The sequence below is a fragment of the Ochotona princeps genome, chromosome 15 (genome assembly GCF_030435755.1).
Source record: "Ochotona princeps isolate mOchPri1 chromosome 15, mOchPri1.hap1, whole genome shotgun sequence".
Classification (NCBI taxonomy): Eukaryota; Metazoa; Chordata; class Mammalia; order Lagomorpha; family Ochotonidae; genus Ochotona; species Ochotona princeps.
Window position 1 is genome coordinate 35,001,110 of NC_080846.1, and position 21,405 is coordinate 35,022,514.

The 21,405-nt window shown below is 43.0% G+C and overlaps 2 protein-coding genes across 4 annotated transcripts in view; one reads left to right on the forward strand and one right to left on the reverse strand.

The window, feature by feature from the left end:
• Positions 1 to 121: 121 nt before the first annotated feature.
• On the reverse strand, positions 122 to 8,060 carry CCDC59 (coiled-coil domain containing 59). Its single transcript, XM_004583069.3, has 4 exons — positions 7,827 to 8,060; positions 4,930 to 5,224; positions 1,785 to 1,884; positions 122 to 564 (listed from the first exon to the last, which is right to left on the reverse strand). Exons 1-4 carry the CDS (start codon positions 7,978 to 7,980, stop codon positions 403 to 405), a joined length of 711 nt encoding a protein of 236 aa, XP_004583126.2. The 5' UTR covers positions 7,981 to 8,060; the 3' UTR covers positions 122 to 402.
• Positions 8,058 to 21,405, forward strand: part of METTL25 (methyltransferase like 25) — a 65,290-nt gene continuing 51,942 nt past the window's right edge. For 2 of the 3 annotated variants that reach the window (XM_058673208.1, XM_058673209.1), the window contains exon 1: positions 8,058 to 8,394. In XM_058673208.1, the coding sequence (XP_058529191.1) occupies positions 8,058 to 8,394 (337 nt within the window). The remainder of the gene's footprint in view (positions 8,395 to 21,405) is intronic. The other variant, XM_058673210.1, reaches the window with a different exon arrangement.

Sequence of the window (21,405 nt, forward strand, 5' to 3'; positions counted from 1 at the left end):
CAGGATTAGAACCAGCGCCCAGATGGGATCCCGGCGCATTCAAGGTGAGGACTTCAACCACTATGCTATCGCGCTGGGCCCCATTTATCTCAATAATAATGTGAATTCAAAGACATACAGCTGAATAATAAATGAACATTTATTTTGTAAAACAATTTATTTCACATGTACATGTGCATATGCTTGGATAGCATCTCCCAAATGGGTTTTTGCAGTTCTTCAGCTTCCCTGGCTAGAGAGGAGAATAAGAAAGTCACAATATGCAGGACATATACAGAGAAAAAAATGTGTTAACATGTTTTATATACAATATAACCTTATAGTCCAAAAGCACTTTCTACGTAAAAGGTCCCACTACAGTCAGCAAATATTTTAATCTTTGAGCAAGGACAATTGCGTGATTCAGTTTTTTTCTTGTATTTTTTGAAGAAGATACTCCATTTGTAAGTTCAGGTTTGGCTGACCCTTCTTGGTCTTTTTGCTCAGTATTTTGAAGGTTTCCATTTTCTTCTTTTTGTAGAGCCGTTGAGCTGCTTCTCTCTCTTGTTTTCTCCTTTCAAATTCCTGAAATCAACATTTACAACCTTGTTAATAACAAACAAAGATGCAATTCAAAGCTTCCTTTGAAAAAGCTATCATCTATCCTTTCAGGGGCATCTCAGATTTTACAAAATGTGTACTGTTTTCTATAATGATTCAATGAGCCTTTTTTCCTTCAAAATGATACATGACGTAACATAATAAAGTTATCAAACACTTTCAATCGTACCTATTAAACCCAAATTAGACTGCTGAGGAGAGATGGCATACTAACGTAACTTCATTATTAATTAAATCCACTGAGGTAGAAGGGACGTTAGAGCTTATCTAGTCCAATTTTCCACATAACACTAAAAATTGATTTGCCAGTATTTATATCTGATACTATCTTAATCCTGGCAATTGATTTATAGGTTTAATAAAACATAGCATTATAAGTTAGTATATATTATGCAAAATATTCTATTAGAGATTCTGATTTTGGCCACTTAAGAGCTATCATGTACTTTCAAGTGCAAGGAAAAAAATAAGCAAGTTTCCTAAACCCAAAAAGCATTACTCAAAGCCCAACATTCCCACTAAAATCTTAAGTTTTTAAAGAATGTAATAGGTGCACTGCATTTTAATTTCTGCCTCAAAGCAGAGCTCCCAAACAATACAGTCTCATATTTTTATGGTAACATAAACTGCATTCTTAAGACTCATATGTGAAATCATAAAGTTCCATCATTTCCAAGTGTACATGCTAGGTTTAATGTTCATCTTACAGGGGAGTCACTGTCCAGCAATGCTGTAAGTGACTCACCCAACAGTCCAAACAAGTGCGGAGGCGAATCTCACAGCCAGATGTGCAGAACTAAGAGCCTGCTATGTTCTACCACACGGAATTACATTCTCATACGACACATAATATCTTCTTATTTTAAAATGCAAACAGATCTAAAATTTGTGTTAGTTATGTAGCTCAGCTTACTCCTACTGAATTTTTCTAATAATATATTTTAATAAATTTACTACTAATAATGGGTCTTTAACTAATGTTCTTAACAATTTTGATTTCTGAATGACAATAGTGTTGACTTTTGCATTAATGTTTGAAATCAGCAAGAATAAACTGCTGCTAAGCTTTATATTTAGTAATTTTTACAGAACAATTACCAGGTGTCCAATGCTAAAAGGAGTTTGTATATACATTTAGAATAAAAAAGGACAACAGGTACTATGATTTTTAAAACAAAACTTACTTGTTTCTTAGCAGCACGCTCAGCTTGTATCTGTTCATACTCCTCTTGTGCCTTTTGATTTGATGTTTTCTTTTTATTTTTCTTTGAATTAGTAATGGAGCTTATAAGGTAAATTAGACATAAGACATAAACTTTTAAAACTATTGAGCTAAAACCAGAATGTAATTTCCAGACATCACACTTGAACAGCAAAACTCTACTACACAAATTAACTGAGCAGGGAGGGCAAGGAAGCAGAGACGGGACACGGGCACGGGTACGAACACCCTCCTTCCCACAGTGCAGCACGTAGCTCCAGTCCTGACTTCCAGCTTCCCAACACTGCACACACTAAGGGGCAAGGCTGAAGGCTCCAGGAACGGTGTGTCTGCAACCCATGTCAGAGACGGATCGTGTTCCTGACTCCTGTCCTTGGCCTGGTCCACTTCTGGTCATTCTGGACATCTGAGAATGAACCAGCAGAGGGGAGCATTCTGCCTCGCAATTAAAATTTCAAAATAAGACACCGAAAATATAGTTGTAGCATTGAGGATTACAGATCTACTTGAAATCTAACAAAGATTCTTAGAGAACTATCTCAACCAGAAACAACACAAAAAGCTCTAAACCGTCCTCATGTATTAAAAAAATTAACAAAAACAAGAAATCGGTATATGGAAACAAAGTGATAAACCCATCAAATTGAAATGTGACAAGAGGTGATGAGTATACATGAACCAATCTTAGTTCTTTGACCATTTTGTTTTTATTTCTTTCTTCTTATAAGATTTATTATTTATTTGAAAGGCATAAGCTGCAGAGGAAAGAGAAAAAAGAGGGAGAGGGAGAGAGGGATATCTTCCATTCACTGATTTCCTCTTGAAGTGGATACAACAGCTGGTGCTAGGCCAAGCAAAGCTAAAAACCAGGAGCTTCTTCCTGGTCTCCCATGGGCTGCAGGAGCCCAAGTCATCTTCTCCTACTTTCTCAGGAACCTTAGCACCCATATGGGATGTTGGCGTGGGAAGGCAGCAGTTACCTGCTACGCAACACTGACCCCCTGTTCCCTTTCATTTACTTCATCATGAATCATAACTACCCTATTGCTAATCCAACCACCTGAGACTCTACCTATTATTTCTCGATATCTGATTCAATACTGATCTTCCTTTCCTCTGCTTCTCAACTTCTCCCTTTCTGACTTAACTGTAGTGGGCATTTTTAGGGAAGCCCGCCCCCTTGCTCTAAAAGGAAAACAAACAAAACTAGAGAAAGCCCCAAAAGATGAATGATTGTCAACAGGCTTTTCCAGGAAAGGGGCGGGGCAGGAGGGGCTTTCAAAAACGCTAGGCTCTACCTAGGAGGCCAAACACTGGGCACTTCTGCAATACCACAAATGCAACTAGCTCATCTCAAGCACCATTCCCAGGTCAGCTGCAGCTCAGGTGCGTGCAGGCTTCATTTTATATAACAAGTTGTGTGGGCAGTGCTATCACTCTAACATAACTGAATGTGCATTAGAAAACCTTTGTGCTAGCACATAGAAACAAGGGCCTCCGCCTCGTTTGGCCTCCAGGATATGGAGATAAAACTCTTCACCAGGTCTCCCACAACGCTGTCCAAGTTTTCCACGAAATAACTGCAACATACCATGAGGGTGCCCTACACATATAGCAAGAGACACAAAAACTCTTGTACCATGATAAATTATCTTTTAACGTTAGTTTTTCTGTTAGCGTCTTAATACCCTTTTGCATTTTAGTTCCTTTCATAAACACATAAAGCATGCATTACCCAACACTGTGATGTCTGATTTCTATTCACACTAACCATGTCCATCTCAACAGTGTGATGATCTTCCAGTCAAATAGAGCCCTCAGTACTTCTCAAGATTCCACTCCCTTAGCTGGGGTAATACTCCTCTGTCCAGACCCTCTCTAACTGCTGCTCCTTGGCTATGCAGTGTGGAGCCTCTTGGTCTCCCTCACCCTGCTGTTCAGTGTCCTCACCTGCAGCTTCAAGCAGCAAATGTACACAGAGCTAAACACTGAGTCAGGGTTATCCGCTGAGACTGTTCAAGTTCACCAATGACTGCCTCATTCAGATATCCAAAAACTGTTCTACAGTCTGTTTTCCTTGGGATCCTAACAGCTAACAAAACTTGATCGTCCCAAGTTTATCTGGTTTAGCTTTAAAAAAATCTGAATATGTGCAGTAAGTTCTTAAGTTAGAGCTGCAACACTGGTTTTTAAATTGCAATCCACTTTCTCTTATCTGCAGAAAATCTGGACTAATAGAATCAGAAGTAGGAACAGGTAACACTCATTCATGCTTCCAATGTAGCATATACTGCCATTTTTAAGTGGCCAATAAATTAACTCATTTAATCTTAACAATGTCAAGAAACACTTCAGAAATATCACAAAACCCGTGTGGATAATCCACGCAGACTGCCCAATACAATGACTCTAAATTACATTCCTAATTTACAGGAAAGGACAGTGGGGCACCAACATTTAAGTGTGACTCTAAAATCCAGAACGCTGATGACTTGTTGGGGAACATCTGCCAAAAAGTGTTTCAAGAAATGTATTAATACATGGAGCTAACTGAGCTCCAAGTAATCCACCTGTCCATGATAGGCCGAAATCCACAATGTAGACCTCTTCATTCATACTCCACTGCTTCTTCCAAAATAACTAAGGAACAGAATTAGTTACTCTGAAAAGTCTCCAAGGGCCAGTGCTGCTGTGCAGCCAGCTAAACCTCCACCTGCAATACCTGCCCCGCTCCACAGCACTGCTTCCAGTGCTGGCCGCACCTCTTCGAGTCCAGCTCTCTGCTAACGTGCCTAGGGGACAGTGCAAGACAGCACAGGTGCTCGGGTCCTGCCACCCTCACCGCAGGCCTGGGCGGAGTTCCAGGTTGTGGGCTTCAGTCTGGCTCAGCGCCTGTCATTGCGGGCACCCTGGGGAGTACATCAGTGCATGGGAGATCTCTTTCTCTAACTCTGACTTCCAAATAAGCCTCTTAAAAAAAAAAAGCCCACAAAACGTGTGTACTTTTAAAAGGGTAAAATAAGAACAACTTTCCTAGTTACCCTATTATAACTTTAGAAAATTCTACTTACTTTTGAAATAAGGAATTAAAAGAAGAAGAAACCTACCTGACTGTTTTGCTAGACTGTTCTGTCTTTGGCTGGTGGCCGGGCAACGCCTGGTCAGTGCCCTCCTGCTCCTCACGTGGTGGCTGGGCAGTCGGGCCCTCTGACACGGTCCGCTCGACCTTCCTCGGCCTCTTCTTCAGCCTTTCCTCTTCAGCTAAGTAGAGGTGCTTCAGATGCTCCGGGTAGCGGTCTGTGAACTGCGAGTCGGGCGCTCCCTGAGCCGCCTTCTGCTTCCACTGCAACTTCTTGTAATTCTGCTGAGTCTTCAGTTTTCTTCGGAATGCAAAGCCTTGTCCTATATTAACATAGCAAACATGTTGAGTAAAAAACACAGTTTTAATAAACATGAAAATCTTTTTTAAGATTACTTTAATAACTTTACCCTGAGGGAGAAATAACACACAAAAAATCCTATATTAAAATAGCCGGCTAACAGTAAGCATCTTATAAAAATATGAAAAATTGATTTTTTTTCCACAGGTTTTAAAATGTATTTTATTTAAAATGCCTATGTGAATAATAATTACAAAAGCTTGAAACACTAATTCCAAGTAATGAAAGGTAATTTTCCTTAGAAAAGGAAGAAAAAAAAACACCAAAAAGTCCATTTAATGTTTTGCTGCTTCATACACAGGAATACTTTATTTTACACACTAGTCAGTTACAACATGAGCCTGTAAAATTAAAGACATTTCCTATTCTGTCTCAAAGGCAAAGATGGTGGTACAATGATATGCTATTACATTAATCAGTATGGTAAGCATAAAAAAACCTTAAGACTACAGTAACAGTTCAAAATGTACAAAACAGGCACTCTGATGTGAGTTACTGTGTGTAACTTTCACAGTCCCTTGTACACGTGTGGGATCATCCAAGCCGAGCCACCCGTGAACAGCTGCCTTTGGTGCAGACGCACAAACAGGTGCAGGTTCCAAACGCTGTATGTCAGCTTGTAATACATGCAAGACAGAGAAACCTTCTAAAAGAAGATGAAAAAAAAAAAAAAGCCAGGAGTGAAAGCATTTACAAGGCCTTTAAATGTTAAACCAGTGTTTTAAACCCCTTCATTCTCAGGTAAGGGATTAAGAGGCTGAGAAAGAGATCGTCTGCGAGGGTGAGGGTACTGGAGGCTGGCAGTGTAAGCATCGCAAGCGTGCTCTACCACAGGAGGAGGAGGAAGCAGCTGGGCGTAGCTGGACCATCTCGATCCAGCCCGTGGGGAATCCACAGGCGCAAAGAAATACCTGAAACAATGGAAACAAGAACAAAACACCAAAACAGAAAAAACCAGAAAGAGAAAAGCAGTAAATACAATGAGAACCAAAGAGGAGAAACCACATGCTGGGAAAAAAAAACAAAAAGCTTTAGTGTATTCATGCCGAACTAACGAAATGCAGCACAAACCAAACCCTGCCTCAAATCAAGACTGCTCAGGCAGAGAGAGAAAAGCTGAAAGACAGACATACTTTCTGTTAAACTTAAAACGTCGAAGAAAAATCATCACTATGAATGTTGAAAAGAAAGACATTAATCTGATACATTTTCAGCTCTCTCAGAAACACTGGATACTATTTCATAAATTCACAAATCTAATGACCTTTTCATTTTGAGCCATATTCCATCCGTAGTCACAGCAGGCACACATCATACACAGTGAGACACACTTCCACATGGCATGGCTAGACCTGACATACTCCTCAAGAAATACAATGATCACATACATTTACTCCTCAAAGCGTTAGAATTGCTGCAGAGTTTCTGACAAGTAAAATGTTCAAAGAATTATTATACCTTATTATTCTTTTACCATTTTAGGACTTACCCGTAATATTTATGCATTTTAGCAAACGTAAGAATTTTTAGCTTTGTTAGCAACATCAGAGCTTTAGATAAAGGACATGAACTAATTGCAAGAGCAAACTAAATTAAGGAAAATCCTGAGACAAGGAATGCTAACTTGCATGTACAGTTTCAGCAAAATTATAATTGCTTCTCTTATGTTTCCAGATTTCCATCTGCAGTAAACATTAAGCCACAGAACGAAACCATAAAAATACACAAACACATACTATAAACTGAAAAACTGATTTTTAAAAACTAGTCACCAAACAAAATTTCTCAATTCATCAATTCTCAGACCCTCAGATCTGCTGAGGTCTGGGCCACACCTTCAGCACTGCCCATCCACGGGGAACATCTTACCTTTAGGGTACCCCCTAACCAGGAGGAGTTAGAGAACGCTTTAAATCCCAAGACCCTTTAGTGTCCCTCCCTCCTGTGGGAGGCACCCCACCTCCCCGCTTTCTCTCGGGACCACGGGCTTTCCCTCCCCTCTCCCTTCCCTGTTCACCTGGTCCCTTCACAAACTTTTACGTCTGTAGCAGATTTTCGCCTTTTTATTTCGGTACTAAGCTATAATAAGGAAAGAACCCTCCGAGGTTTTCCAATAACACAAATGCACACACGAGCGAATGTGCAGGCGCAGCCACCGGAAGTAGGGGCTATGCTGGGGTTTCAGTATGACAGGGAGGCCCCTGCGTCCCAGGAACCCGGGGAGCCCTGGGGAGCTCCGGGGAGCAGTGGGAGCCCTGGGGAACAGTGGGAGCCCTGGGGAGCTCCGGGGAGCAGTGGGGAGCCTGGGGAGCCCCGGGAGAACTGGGAAGCCCTGGGGAACGCTGGGGAGGGGAGTCCAGCAGAGCTCTGGGAGCCTTGCGGAGCAATGTGGAGTCCTGGGGAGCACTAGGAACCTTGGGAGCACCGGGAGCCCGGGCAGTCCTGCGGAGCCCACAGTTCCGACGCCCCAACCAACACGGGCCTCACTTTCTCAGTCTTTCTTCCGAAGTTCTCACAGCCCCCGGGGCTCGGTGCTGGGAACTTGCAAGCGCCTACCCCCTTACCCTGGCGAAGGCTGCCGGCGAAGGCCTGCGCGTGGCTAGGCCACCAAGTCCTCCGTCTCACACTCTTGTTGGCGCATCCGACGGCAGCAACCCCTTCGCCCCGCGTCCCAAGTCCCCCGCCTGCCCACCTCGCGGCCGGCCTGGCCGGCGCCATGGTCACTGCGACGCGCGCAAAAGACGTCACCAGGCTGAAGCAATCGATGCCGCAGCCGGCCTCCGGCTCGGCGCTCGATGCGGCCGGCCTCGCAGCGCACCGCCGTCGCCGCGCGGCTCCGCGGGCTGCGCGGGCGCCACCTGCAGCCCGGGCGGGGGAGCGTCATGGCGGCGTCCGGCCTGCTGCCCGTGACCCCCGACCTGCCCACGCTGCGAGGCAAGCTGCAAGGACTGCTGCGGTTCCTCGGCGACGCCCTGGCCATTGCCAACGCGCACACGGTGGACTTCTACACGGAGTCCCTGTGGGAAGAGCTGGTGGACCTGGCCCCGGAGGCGGCGCTCGCGGCGCTGCAGCCGCGGCGGGAGGCCGCGCCGTGGGACGCGCTGCCCCGGGGGGACGCGGCGCCGGGACCAGGTGGACCGCGGGCCGCGCGGGAGGGCCGGGCTCCGGGGAATGTTCTGTGCCGGACGCTCCGGGCGAGGCGCGCCCTCTGGTGGGAGCAGCCCGGGAGCGCGGGCGGCCGCGGGGGGCGTCCCGGGGGAGGCCTGGGTCGCTGGGCAGAGGCGTTCGTTCCATTGCTGAACGCGACAGGTTTTGACTTGATGGAAGCTCGGCCACAGTGCTTGCGAGGGGCGGATAGACCGTATCAATAATGCGGGGGAATAGTTCCGACCAGTGATAACTGGGCAAGTAGAAAGTCAAAATGGGTGTAATGGAACGGCCATACCAAATAAAAGATGGATGGGATTGGGGACCCAAAGGTAGCCGCCTGTAGGGATTCCCAGGACGGCGTTGCAGAAGGTAGAAATTGCACCCGAGTGTATCAGCAGGTGCGGCATTAGGTGAAAACCTAATGCAATTCTCTTTGGAAAAGATAGTTCACTTGTTGAAGGATGGACTACCAGGCAGTGAGGCAAAAGTGTGAGTCGAAGGGCCAGTCATGAGACCACTTCAGTGGTACAGGAAGGCAAGGATGGCGCCTTGGACGACGCTGGTAGCCGTGAATTAATTTAAGAAGACTTTGCAAAGTCTCTATTACGTACCTTGATTTTTAGTAGGTTCTCGGGTTCCGTGCTTTTAGGAAATTTCGATTCTCAGGCCAGCATATTTTTGCAGGTGGAGTGATGGGGAGTCGGCAGCAGGCTTCCAGGATTTGTCTTTGCATGTACGCTTTCTGGCCCTTGCCATTACCGCTGAGCGAAGAAAGGTTGACTTTTATATTTTCCACAGACTTGTTTTCTTAGTATATATTTATTCAAAAAGCAAAGTGATGAAGCGAGAGGTTTTCAGTCTGCCGCGGTGCAGAAGGCTCTGGGGGCAAGGCAGAAATTAAGGATGCCATGTGTGTTTCCCACGTGAGAGGCAGGGATCTGAGTACTTGAGGCCACGCCGGCTGCTTTCCAGGTGTGTTAGCAGGGGACTGGATGGCAGGTGGAGCAGTCAGGACGCTTAACCTGAGATCTGATCTGGGACAGTGAAAAGTGTGTGCTAACTGCAAATTGTTTTGTTTGTTTGTTTAAACTTATTTGTTTGAGAAAGGTCATTTTCAGAGAGGAAAGACAGGAAGAAAGATCTTCTGTCTTCTGTTTCCCTGCCCAAATGGCCACAGTGGCTGGAGCTGTGCCACTGCAGAGCCAGGAGCCAGAAGATGGGAGCTTGGAGTTTCTGGGTCTCCCTTGTGGGTGCAGCAGGCAGCTGGATGGGAAGTGGGGCAGCCAGGACATGAACCAGTAACCCTATGTGATGGTGGCGCTTGCTGGCAGAGGATTAGTGAATGAGCCATCACACCAGCCCTGTGGTTGATTTCATTTACAGTAATTGTTTATAACTGCATTTGGTTAAAAGAGAGTAGAATAGCATCTATTTTGTACTAAAGTTGAGATATAAGCAAGGGAGTTTAGGATAAGAATGGAAGATGACATTAAATACAAATGATATGCTATCTGTAATGGAGGGGAAAAGGAGTTTTCAGAACTATGACTTTATTTTGCTTTCTCTCAAAAAATCCTTTTAGTAATTTGATTGTGCTAATAACTTTTTTGAGACTAATAAGTCCATTTGTATTCCTTACCTCAATAATAAACTAATAGATATCATTCTTGGAAAATGAGTCTAGGCTAGGAAACAAGAGGCTGATGGTACAGTGGCAGGCCTAGGATGGAGGCGTGCTGAGGCATTGCTAAGTAGTACGGCCTACAGTGGTTTCACAAAAATGACAATTGAGATAGGAAATTCAGATGTCTCTGGAGGGAGGAACTGCCATCTCAAAACGTGCCGAATAGCTCTGTTGGTTATTTCAAGCTGCAATCAGTGGAGCAAAAGTGACTTTATAAAGGGTTGGCTGATCACTTTGTGCGTGAAGCAAGCCAAGAGAGTCCTTGGGCAGGCTGTTCCTCACGGACCTCTGCTGGACATCAGCATGAATTACCAGAGCCTGGGAAACTGGGGCTGCAATGGAACTGAATAGAGTTAAAAATCCCTTACCTCCTTTTAGTTTCTACACCCCTCCACCTTAAGTCTCTATCTTTTTTACATCATCTGTTTATTTGATTATTTCAAAAGGAAAAGTCATAGAGAGATCACATACCCTTTGATTCACTCCTCAAAAGATTGCAATGGCCAGTGCTGGTCCAGGCCTGAGCCAGGAGCTCGGAGGTTGATGCAGCTCTGGCACGTGGGTGTGGTGCCTTCGGCCACGTGGGTGTGGCGGGTTATCCTCAGCTGCCTGCCTTCCCAGGTGTCTTAGCTGGGAGCTGGAGGGGAAGACACAGCGAGCAGAGCGGAGCAGGGACTGGCACTGGCACGCTGCATCACGAGCTGCCGCTTCGCCCACTGCCCCACACAGATGCCAACCTCTGCCATATCTATAGATTCCTAGAATTGACAAGCCTAGTCTGGGTAGGCAGCTCTTCTGCTGTTGTCTCACAAATGTCTGCTTTGCCTCACAAGTGTGAAAGTACTTTGGGATTGACTCATTGATCACCCTCGGGTACATGTAAATTTAATAAAACCTTTAGCACTTACATTACTAGGTTCTCAGATCCAGCCAAAGATACCACATAGGAACTAAGGGAGGGATAGATAAGGTCTCTCGCTCTCTCTTTCTCTGTTCTTATCTCTTCGACAGCAGAAAGGAGAGAGGAATGAGAGATTGCTTTGGAACCGGACGCTGCACTTTCATAGAATCATTTTTATCAATTATAAAAATTCATAAAATTATCAATTTTTAAAAATTATCAATTATCAATTATAAAAACCTGAGATTTCTTTTGCATTTTTAACTAACTCATGTTTTATATATGAAATCTACATTTGTTATTCATCTAGCAGATGCTTAGCTGGCAGTTCAGGTTTGTGTAGCGCACCTCTGGGTTCCCAGGTATGCTTTCCACCCGGGTCACTGCATCCTGACTCCAGCTCCCTGCTTCCCTGCCAGGAGGCAGCTGCACTGGCTCCCTGCCGCCCTGCTGGTTCCCTGCTGGTTCCCTGCCTCCCTGCTGGTTCCCTGCCGCCCTGCTGGTTCCCTGCTGGTTCCCTGCCGCCCTGCTGGTTCCCTGCCGCCTCCTGCTGGTTCCCCTGCCGCCCTGCTGGTTCCCTGCTGGTTCCCCTGCCGCCCTGCTGGTTCCCTGCTGGTTCCCTGCTGGTTCCCTGCCGCCCTGCTGGTTCCCTGCTGGTTCCCTGCCGCCCTGCTGGCTCCCTGCCGCCCCCTGCTGGCTCCCTGCCACCCTGCTGGTTCCCTGCTGGTTCCCTGCTGGTTCCCTGCCGCCCTGCTGGCTCCCTGCCGCCCCCTGCTGGCTCCCTGCCACCCTGCTGGTTCCCTGCTGGTTCCCTGCTGGTTCCCTGCTGGTTCCCTGCCTCCCTGCTGGCTCCCTGCCGCCCCCTGCTGGCTCCCTGCCACCCTGCTGGTTCCCTGCTGGTTCCCTGCCTCCCTGCTGGTTCCCTGCCTCCCTGCTGGTTCCCTGCTGGTTCCCTGCTGGTTCCCTGCCTCCCTGCTGGTTCCCTGCCTCCCTGCTGGCTCCCTGCCTCCCTGCTGGACCAACACCTGCCTTCCCCTCTGCTCTTGGCCATGGCTTCACTGCTCTGAGAGTGAACCACTACATGGGTCTCCCTCTCTTTCTCTGTGTCTCTTTTTGTCTCTCTGCCTCTCACATAAAGATTATTTGAAAATTTCAGGAAATATTTTAAAATATTTGTTTCATTTATGATCAAATGACTAATTTTATGTGAAGTTCAAATTTATTGAATTTCTGTGAATCTCCTTTCTCTTGCTTTTTTCTTCTGATGATAGAGTTGGGATAATTAAAATATAGGTGAGGTGGTCACAGAAGGTGGCTGGGAACCCGCATTTACTTTTAACATATTGGTTACTCATTACTATGTCAATTAATTCCATAATGATGTAAATTTTTGCTGATGGTATGTTGGAGCTTTCAATTGACTGGGATGATACTCTGCTGGCTCTGTCATCAGACCAGAGGGGGTATACCTAAGAAACCGTTGAACTTGACGGGACAATAAGATGCTGGACTCTATGTTTGGTATACGCTTGCAATGGGGAAATCTCAACTGAACTTGAGCTGTGGTTATGCAATAAGGTGGAGGAATCCACCATGGTGGGAGGGTTTGGGGAGGGGTTGGGAGAACCCAAGTATCTATGTAACTGTGTCACATAATACAATGTAATTACTGAAGTTAAATAATAAATAATTAAAAAAAAAACAAAAAAAAAAAAAAAAGAACGAGATGTTTAGCAATACATGAATGGATAAAGAAAATCTATGTAAATAAAATAGACTACTTTTCAGTCAAAAAAAAAAAAAAAAAAAAAAAAAAAAGAGTTGGGATAATAGAAAATTGAAACAAGCTTAAAACTCTACTATAGGTCATTTGTGCATAATCAAGATATCAAATAACAAATTACATGTAAGATTTAATGAGAAGTATCAGTGAAAGTAAAACTCTGTCCTGTATTTTAAAGTTAACTCTGAGACATAATGCCAAATGCTAATTAGCAGGCTTTCCAATGTAGAATTCCTGTGTTCATCTTATCTAGAGAATGCTGATTCCCAGCATTTCAGGTTACACCTGCTTGTTGATTCTCACATTGCAACTCAGTCACCCCAAGTGTATGTTGATTCTAGTAGGAGGGCTTTTTCAAAAAGGTTTATTGATTAATATATTTAAAAGAGAGAAGAGTGGGAATGAGAGGGAATCTTCCAGACGCGTTCATTCCCTGTACGGCCCCGACAGCCAGGGGTAGGCTAGGCCAAAGCCAGGGTCTGGGAACTTAAGTTTGGATCTCCCAGATGGGTGGTAGGGGTCTGAGCGTTGTTGACAGGGAGCTGCCTCGGCAGGGCAGCTGGGACTTCAGCTTAGACTCCAGCCTGGGGTTCCTGCATTGCACGCCGTGGCTCCACTCGCTATGCTACAGTGTAACTTCCCCGTAACGGAGATCTTGCATTCAAATTTCAGAAGCCAAACCTCCTTCTTAACAGCAGAAGTCGAGTGTCGCTATTGATCTTTACTTGAAATTCTGCTTTGCTATTCTATACACTATATCCCAACTAAGTCTCACCGTTAGGACATTTGCTACGTATAGTTAGACTTCTTGGTTTGGGGGTTATCCATTAGAATCTAGTCTGTTTTAGGGAAATTTCAAAACCGTAGTTGTTTATGTCTGTATGAATGTATACATGTATATGTATAAATTATGTGACTTACAACACTTTAGAGTGGATATTGTGCCCAAACTTTATAGATAGAGAAATTAAGTCATGGATCAAATAAATATATCCATAGTAACATAAAGCTCACATCCATAATAACAAATAGTTGAAGCTAGTATTCAAATCCCAGTTCTTACTTACTATTCTGCTCATTCATTCATTAAATGCCTACTATGTGCCAAGAACTGCAGTGAATAAAAACCTATTCCTTGTAAATGTTGCTTATGCCATGATGTAATGACCTTCCCAGGCCCAGCCAGAACTGGAGCCAGTAGGTAAGGAAGTGTTGCGGGACGTGAGAGAGATCCCTCCAGACAAGTCTAGAATGTATTACAAAATCTTTATTAACCAAGCTTGATGGTGGCGGTTCTTGCTAGAAATTAGCAAATGACAAGTCTGTGTGGCAATCCAGTCTGAATCAGAGCCCTAAGAGGACACAGATGCAGGCACCCGTGTTTTTCATACCCCGGAGCTATGCACAGATTTCGGTAACTGTCCATCTTTAAAACTTGAAGAATGAGCCAACCCAGGCAGGATGCTCTGGACAGGTCGCTTGTCCCTTGGTGATACCTCCAGCAGTGAGTGGAAGCCAGCTGCTTGCGTGGATTTCCACACAGTGCTAGTTGGCTGTTTCATTACAGTTATGAAATGCCTGCAGCATCTAGCTTATAAAGAGAAATGGTTTATTTAGCAGTTTGTGTTGGAGCATGCAAGTCGAAACATCATGGAACAGCCTTTGCCTGTGGCACAGCCTTTGGCTGCGATCAGGGCCCTGTAGCAGGTGGTGTGAGGTGCAGCAAGTACAGAGGAAACATCTCTTGGTGCTACAGGAAGCAGAGAGGATCTAAACCCAGACTTCCGTAGCACTTCCCTCACAAGAAGTACCCCTGAGCACATGCACCATGGTGGAAGTGACCTCCCACATGGCTCCCACTCCACGTAGTGACACACAGGAGACCAAGGGGACACAAGGGCCTCTTGGGAAAGGGAGCAGTCAACATCCAAGTAGGAACAGGAACTAATGAACCCTTGTGTCTAAGGTGGCTTATGTAGTTGCCTTTGGAAATACTTGTCTATACTTCCTTGGATATGTTTAATTTCACTGCAAAGCTCTGTTCCTGGGTAAATACAGTTCTGTTTAGGAAGAACTCTGACAGCTGAATATCCTTCTAGATTTCACATCCTGTATCAGATGATTCGAAGTGCCATAAAATAAAGAATTGAAGGGGAGTGAGAGTTGAGTTTGCAATTTTAAATAGAATTGTCGGAGTCTTCACTGCAATGACAATATTTGAAAAATGATTTGTGTAAAAAAAAATCTGACAAAGTTTATTTCAGCAAGGAGAAGTTTCCAGAACCAGGCATCGTTGAAGATCAAATTTGGTTCAGAATGCCTCACCCCACCACCTATGCAAGTTATATTTAAAACCAGAGAAAATAAAGTGGCATAGAAACAACCTAATTGACTTCAGGCAGCATTTACCTTTTATGGGTATGGTGTGTGAAGCATTTGTCTCATATGGACATGGTCTGCTCAATTGGCAGTCTGTGATTGGCTGAAAATCAACTGCTCTAATTGAGCAGCTACTGCTAGGAAAATATACTTCTACTTTGCAGTTCATGGCACCCGAAGGCAGCTTTGGGCCAAATATTTTCTTCCAAACATGGAAACTAACCAATTTAGCAACTTGAAAGAAGACAGAAAGGGAGCCACAAGTATATCTGGGGAAAGAGGGTGTTCAGCCAAGAGGGGGAACCCGTGTAAAGGTCTGAGTGAGCTCACCCCTTGTGGCATTCCGTAGAGCTCTGACTGGGCAGTGCTGAATCCCCTTGAATCCATCCTGGCTGAGCGTTTGTTATCCACATGCTCTGTGAAGCTGTAAAACACTGTGTCCACCAAATGAGTCATAAGTTAAGACAACTTCCTTCAAGTTTAGTTAATACCTTGGACGTTGTGGGTGCTACTGGCTGGCTTGCTTTCTTTCATTCTTATCAAGTTTATTTTATTTAGCAAAGAAATTTCTACATTTCTTTTTTCTGCATGTCTTGATTTTCCTCAAATTTTGAAAAGGATTGGTTAGAGTTAAAATGTTGTGGTTGAATTTCTTACATTTGATTTTGTTTTTATAGATACCTTGTTATGTAAAACTGCTTTTAGAATGATCAGATGTACGTTGTGACAATATTGGGACAATAAGGATATGTCAGTTTCTTGTTACATCTTATTCCTTTCAGGAGTAGGAATTACATTATTTAAATAACATTTTTTTCATTATGTATTCATGTATAACTTAGACTAGAATAACTCAGGCAAAAAACATTGCCAGAACATAACCAGGTGATCTGAAAGGATTTCTTCTAAAGGAGACAGTATGTATATTTATTTTTTTCCTTTGGTCACCACAGGATTATGGCTAGATTAGACTCACGTGTTCGTAGAATTTAATGCACTGTATCTTTAGTTTGCAAAGGGTGATAAGACAGACTTCAACTTTCGGTTAAAAACATCTATCAAATATTGAAGCCAAAAGTCAGCTGTTGAGGAGGCCAAGCCAGAAAAGGTTTGGTCAAATTTGCACTGAATGAAAGTTGTTGTTCACTTTAAAACAAGTGTTTCCCTCAAGCAGCGCTCCGTGAGCATTGTGCTTTGGGAGTCGCTCTCACAGCAGCAATGGTGAGAGGCAACGGACGCAAAACATAGTAATGATAGGCAAGGGGATTTCCACACAAGAAACCCTTTTGCACCAAAATTGAGAGGCTGGTGTTGTGCATTGAGAGTAAGAGAAGCATTTAAGATAATGAAGTCATTTGTAACTTTTTCACTCAGTGAATCGAAGGATTGGAGAGTGAGAATATTCACTTTAGTTTTGAATCTTTTGGATTTGTACAACTTTTAGGAAGAAATGAATGCGTTCATACATACCATGTGCAAAGTATTGTTGCCTTCACAGGGCGTGGAACTATTACAAAGTAGCCTCCACAACATCTTATTATTATTATTTTTTTTTATTTATTGAAGCCTTAAGATTACCTCTAGTGGAGAGAGAGAATGAAGAAAGTGGAAAAATTAAGATGATAACACAAATATGCAATATCTTAAGATGTTTCTGTGAATTAATTTCTACTGGAGAGAATTCTTGCCACAACTAACTCTGCGTCTGATCTTTTTCTGTGTTGGTGCTTTGCTGATTTCCTCACTGTCCATGGACTTGTGATGGTGACATGCTAACAGAATGCAGGCCTGAAGAGCAGGGTCTGATAGCACACTGCCTTGGTTTCATGCCTTGCTCCTCAGCGTCTGTGCAAACCTTGGGAGAATTAAAACCTCCCTGTCAACTTCTTCCTCTGTAAATGTGAGAGTACTGTGTAATTAACTTACAAAGCCATTTCCTGAAAAGGCAAGTATTCAGTGGTTAGCGATAACAGTCATGAGTTACTGTGAACCCTGACAAGTCAATGTTTAAGTTGTTGTATAATAGTCAAATATGTACTTTTTGGATTTTTATTAAGTAGTATGCATTGTAAATAGTAGATGTTATTTTTATTTTATTTTTAGTTTTGAAAGTTCATTATGCATTTGTTTACCTTGAGATTGTCTTAAACATGTATATATGATTTTTTTTTTTATCAAGGTAGCACAAAAAATAAAAGTAAGAAAGATAAAGATTAAATTACAAGCAGAGCAAGAGCTTCCAGTAGAGGGAGATGTAGGCAAAATAATCAGGCCAGCGACTACGCAGGTGCAATGAGCAGGAACAAAAGTCCCTAGGCATTGACTCAATGTAAGCTAAACAGTGCAGTGGCTTCTGGTTTGTCGTTGGCTACCTGCGGACCGACTCTGCAAGTACCTAAGGAAGCACTGTGAGGGTAACACACTGTGGCACTGCCGCTGAACCCGCACCTGCTGCTTCAAGGAGAGAAGACAAGCTCATTCATACCTTTCTTTCTCTCTCTCTCTCTGAACATCCAAAAATAAAAAGTCACAGAAGTTGCTATCTGAATCACTTGAAAAGTGAAAAATATATGGCAGCCGTATTTCCATAATTAAGGCATGTTTTTCAATGCGTTTTAGACTACGCAAGTAAACCATTGTAAATGCTAAATGACATGAACTATTGTACTGAGAACACTATCCTTTTAAAAAGCTCATTGCTGAACAAGGAATGTAATTGTAATTAAGACTTCTAAGTTTATGAAATTACTGGGAGTGCCAGAACTACACCAAAATGAACAGTTTGATTTGGGTAAGATGGGATTTTTGGAAAGATTTTCAGTAGTGTTTAAGTTGATTTGAACTTTTCCTTTTCCAGCAGAAACATCACATTTCTTTCTGTTGGCAACATTGTGCAATAACTGACTACTCTAACAGTCCCTCTGCGCTTGGAGATTTAATGCTCTTACCCTATCACACTGTAAGAAATTGCTGCCCTGGAACTTGGCGATGTTGAAACTGCTTTTAAACCTGAGAATTTCACTTAATAGTTGACTGAATTTACCCCTCTTGTGGCATGCCTAAATATTTTGCCATAAATTCTGTTATTTTTGGCTGCATTAGAAAATTTAGTGTGTAAAATGTCCAAAGAACTTAATATATAATACATTAAATGGATGTTAAATAAAGGCAGTATAGTAATTTTGTAATTTAAGTTTATTTAGTTGAGTCAAGTATGGAATGTTCACATTTCTGCCAATTTTATTGTTATTAATGAATTTGATCAGCATTACCAACATCAACATAATAGAAGTAGATGCTGTCTTTAAAGTAAGTTTAACAATGTAATTGTTATTTAAAATTTTGAAACCATTTTCTTGTGTTCAGCTTAATCTAAATAGCTATTTTATAATTTCATAAATAAATATATGAGATAAACTGTGCAAGAAGGAACTTCATAACAGGTAGCATGACTTTTTGTGGCTGTCAGGCCACAGTTGCATTTCAGTTGTTAGAATAATTTCCAGTGAGTCAGCTGCTAGACTCATTCATCCTAGAGTGTCTTTAAACCACTACAGATGAATTGGAATGCCCTTTTTGAGCTCTCAAACATTGGAAGGCCTTGCATATGGCTATAGTAAACTAAGATTATTTAATTCTATCACGTTACCTATTTGCTTGCATCAGAATTAGTGGATTTATGTGGTAAGGATATGCAAAAAAAAAATGAAAGCAACAAAGAATACTTTTCATACAGGCTGCATTCTCTTAGAGTGTGATGGTAATGCTGTCCTTACTGTAATCGCTAAGGGAGTTGGGTTGGGGAAGGTTCTGTCTTCATACATAGTTCTTTGATTATAGAGCTGGAAGAAAAACACACCTAGTGACTGTTCTGCCGGAAAATCATGTAGTTTGCATTAACCACACCTCGGTTTGGTGTGATGCATAATCCTTGTGTAGAGAACTCACTGGGTGTTTGTAAATAATATAATGATTTTCCTTATCATTTTAAATTCATGAGTTTTACTGCATGAAATGTATGGAATGAGTGTTACTGCATTAAATGTATAGAAAATTGTGAGAAAAATGACCAGTTTCACAATTATGAACAGAAGAGTTTTGGAACTGTCAGGTTGACTGTACATGTGGAAGCCATGCCTGTGTCTGCTTGACCCAGATGATGCAAGAACTGTTTTTCAGTAACATTTTTATCCTGGGACTTTTAGCATGGTTACACATGCAGTGTGGCTTGGGAGGAACCCTGGATTGGCACACTTACCTCAAATGCTCAGTAGTAGATGAGCTTAGACAATTCATTAATGTAATGAGTACATCACTGTTCATATTTTAATATTTCTTTTTCTGTTTTCCCTCTTAGCTCTTGGAGCAGACAAAAAAAAGAGAACAAATTTTGATTTAGAATCTGAATATATATTTTTATTAAAATGTTAACAGAAAATTACATGCTACATTAAGCTAATAGTTCAAATAACATTGAAAAAGGACCATAGGGGCCTGGCGGCGTGGCCTAGCGGCTTAAGTCCTCGCCTTGAACGCCCTGGGATCCCATATGGGCGCTGGTTCTAGTCCCAACAGCTCTGCTTCCCATCCAGCTCCCTGCTTGTGGCCTGGGAAGGCAGTCGAGGACGGCCCAGAGCACTGGGACCCTGCACCCGAGTGGGAGACCCGGAGGAGGTTCCTGGTTCCCAGCTTCGGATCGGCGCGCACCGCTGTTGCAGCTCACTTGGGGAGTGAATCATCGGACGGAAGATCTTCCTCTCTGTCTCTCCTCCTCTCTGTATATCTGACTTTGTAATAAATAAATAAATCTTTAAAAAAAAAAAGAAAGAAAAAGGACCATAGAGACATTTCCAAAATTTATACCATGTAAGCCTAACAAGCTTCTGAAAGAAACCATCATCCAAGTGAAGAGGCAGCCAACAGAATGGGAGAAAATATTTGAAAGCTATTCCACTGTTAGAGAATTAGTATCCCAGATCTGTTTTTACAGAATAAACAGCAGAACAAACAATCCAGTTAAGAAATGAGCAAAAGGGAGCCCGGCACAGACGGCTCAATCCTCAAACCTCTGACTACTGCTCTGTCCTACAGCACTGGGATTCGTCATGGATGCCAGCAGTGTTCTGGTTCCTCTGCTTCCCATGCAGCACTGTGCCTGTGGACTGCCAACGCAGTAGCAGACGCCCTAAGCCTTGGGACCCTGCGCCCATGTAGGAGGCCTGGCAGAAGCTCCTGGCTCCTGGCATCAGATTAGTTCCACTCCCTTCAGTTCAGTTCAGTTCAGTTCACTTGGGGAATGAAGTCGTGGATAGAAGATCTTTCTCTTTGCCTCTCCTTTTCTCTGTAAATGTGCCTTTCCAATAAAAATAAATAAATCTTAAAAAAAAACGGACAATGGACATGAACAGGTATTTTTCCAATGATGAGAAATTCAAATGACCCATAGACGTGAAAAAACAGGTTCATTACCCATGAGGGAAATTTAAATACCAATTCACCCCAGTTAGAATGGCTCTCATATAGAACTCAGAAAACAATAAATGCTGGGAAGGATGTGAGCCAAAAGGTACCCTAAACCACTGTTGGAGAGAATAAACTGCTACAGCCATTGTGGAAGACAGTATGAAGATTCCTCAGATGTCTGAAAATGGATCTACCGTATGACCCAGCTCTCCTGCTCCCAGGGATTTACCCAGACAAAATGAAATCAGCATATAAGAGTTATCGCTACCCCAATATTTGTGGAAGCTCAGTATACAGTCAACCAAATATGTGTCAAGTGATGACCAGATAAGGAAAAAGTGAGATATATGCACTAAGAAATACTAATCAGCCATAAAAAAAGAATGTGATCTTGTCTTTTGCAACTGAATGGATGCAATTGGAAGCCATTATGCTTAGAGAAATAAGCCAGTTCCAAAAAGACAAAAATCATGTATTTTCCCTGATCTGTAATAACTAATACAGAGAGTACCAACAACTTCATGTATAAGAGTGAGATTGACATTCTGGAATTTCATTATTGCTTGCAACCTGTGTCTCTATTTCTGAGGAAGAAGAAGTTCTTTAATATCTACTCTCTTTGTGTTGATATCTTTACCTAATTGGGTGTTACTGCAAACTGAAATGAAACAGACCATTGTGGAACGTAAAGGAACAGGAAGGAAGACCGTGGGTGAAGCATGTGGGCAGGCGGAAGGTTGAGGAGGGAAGTGTTGCTGCGCTGCAGGGTCTCTATCATGAAAT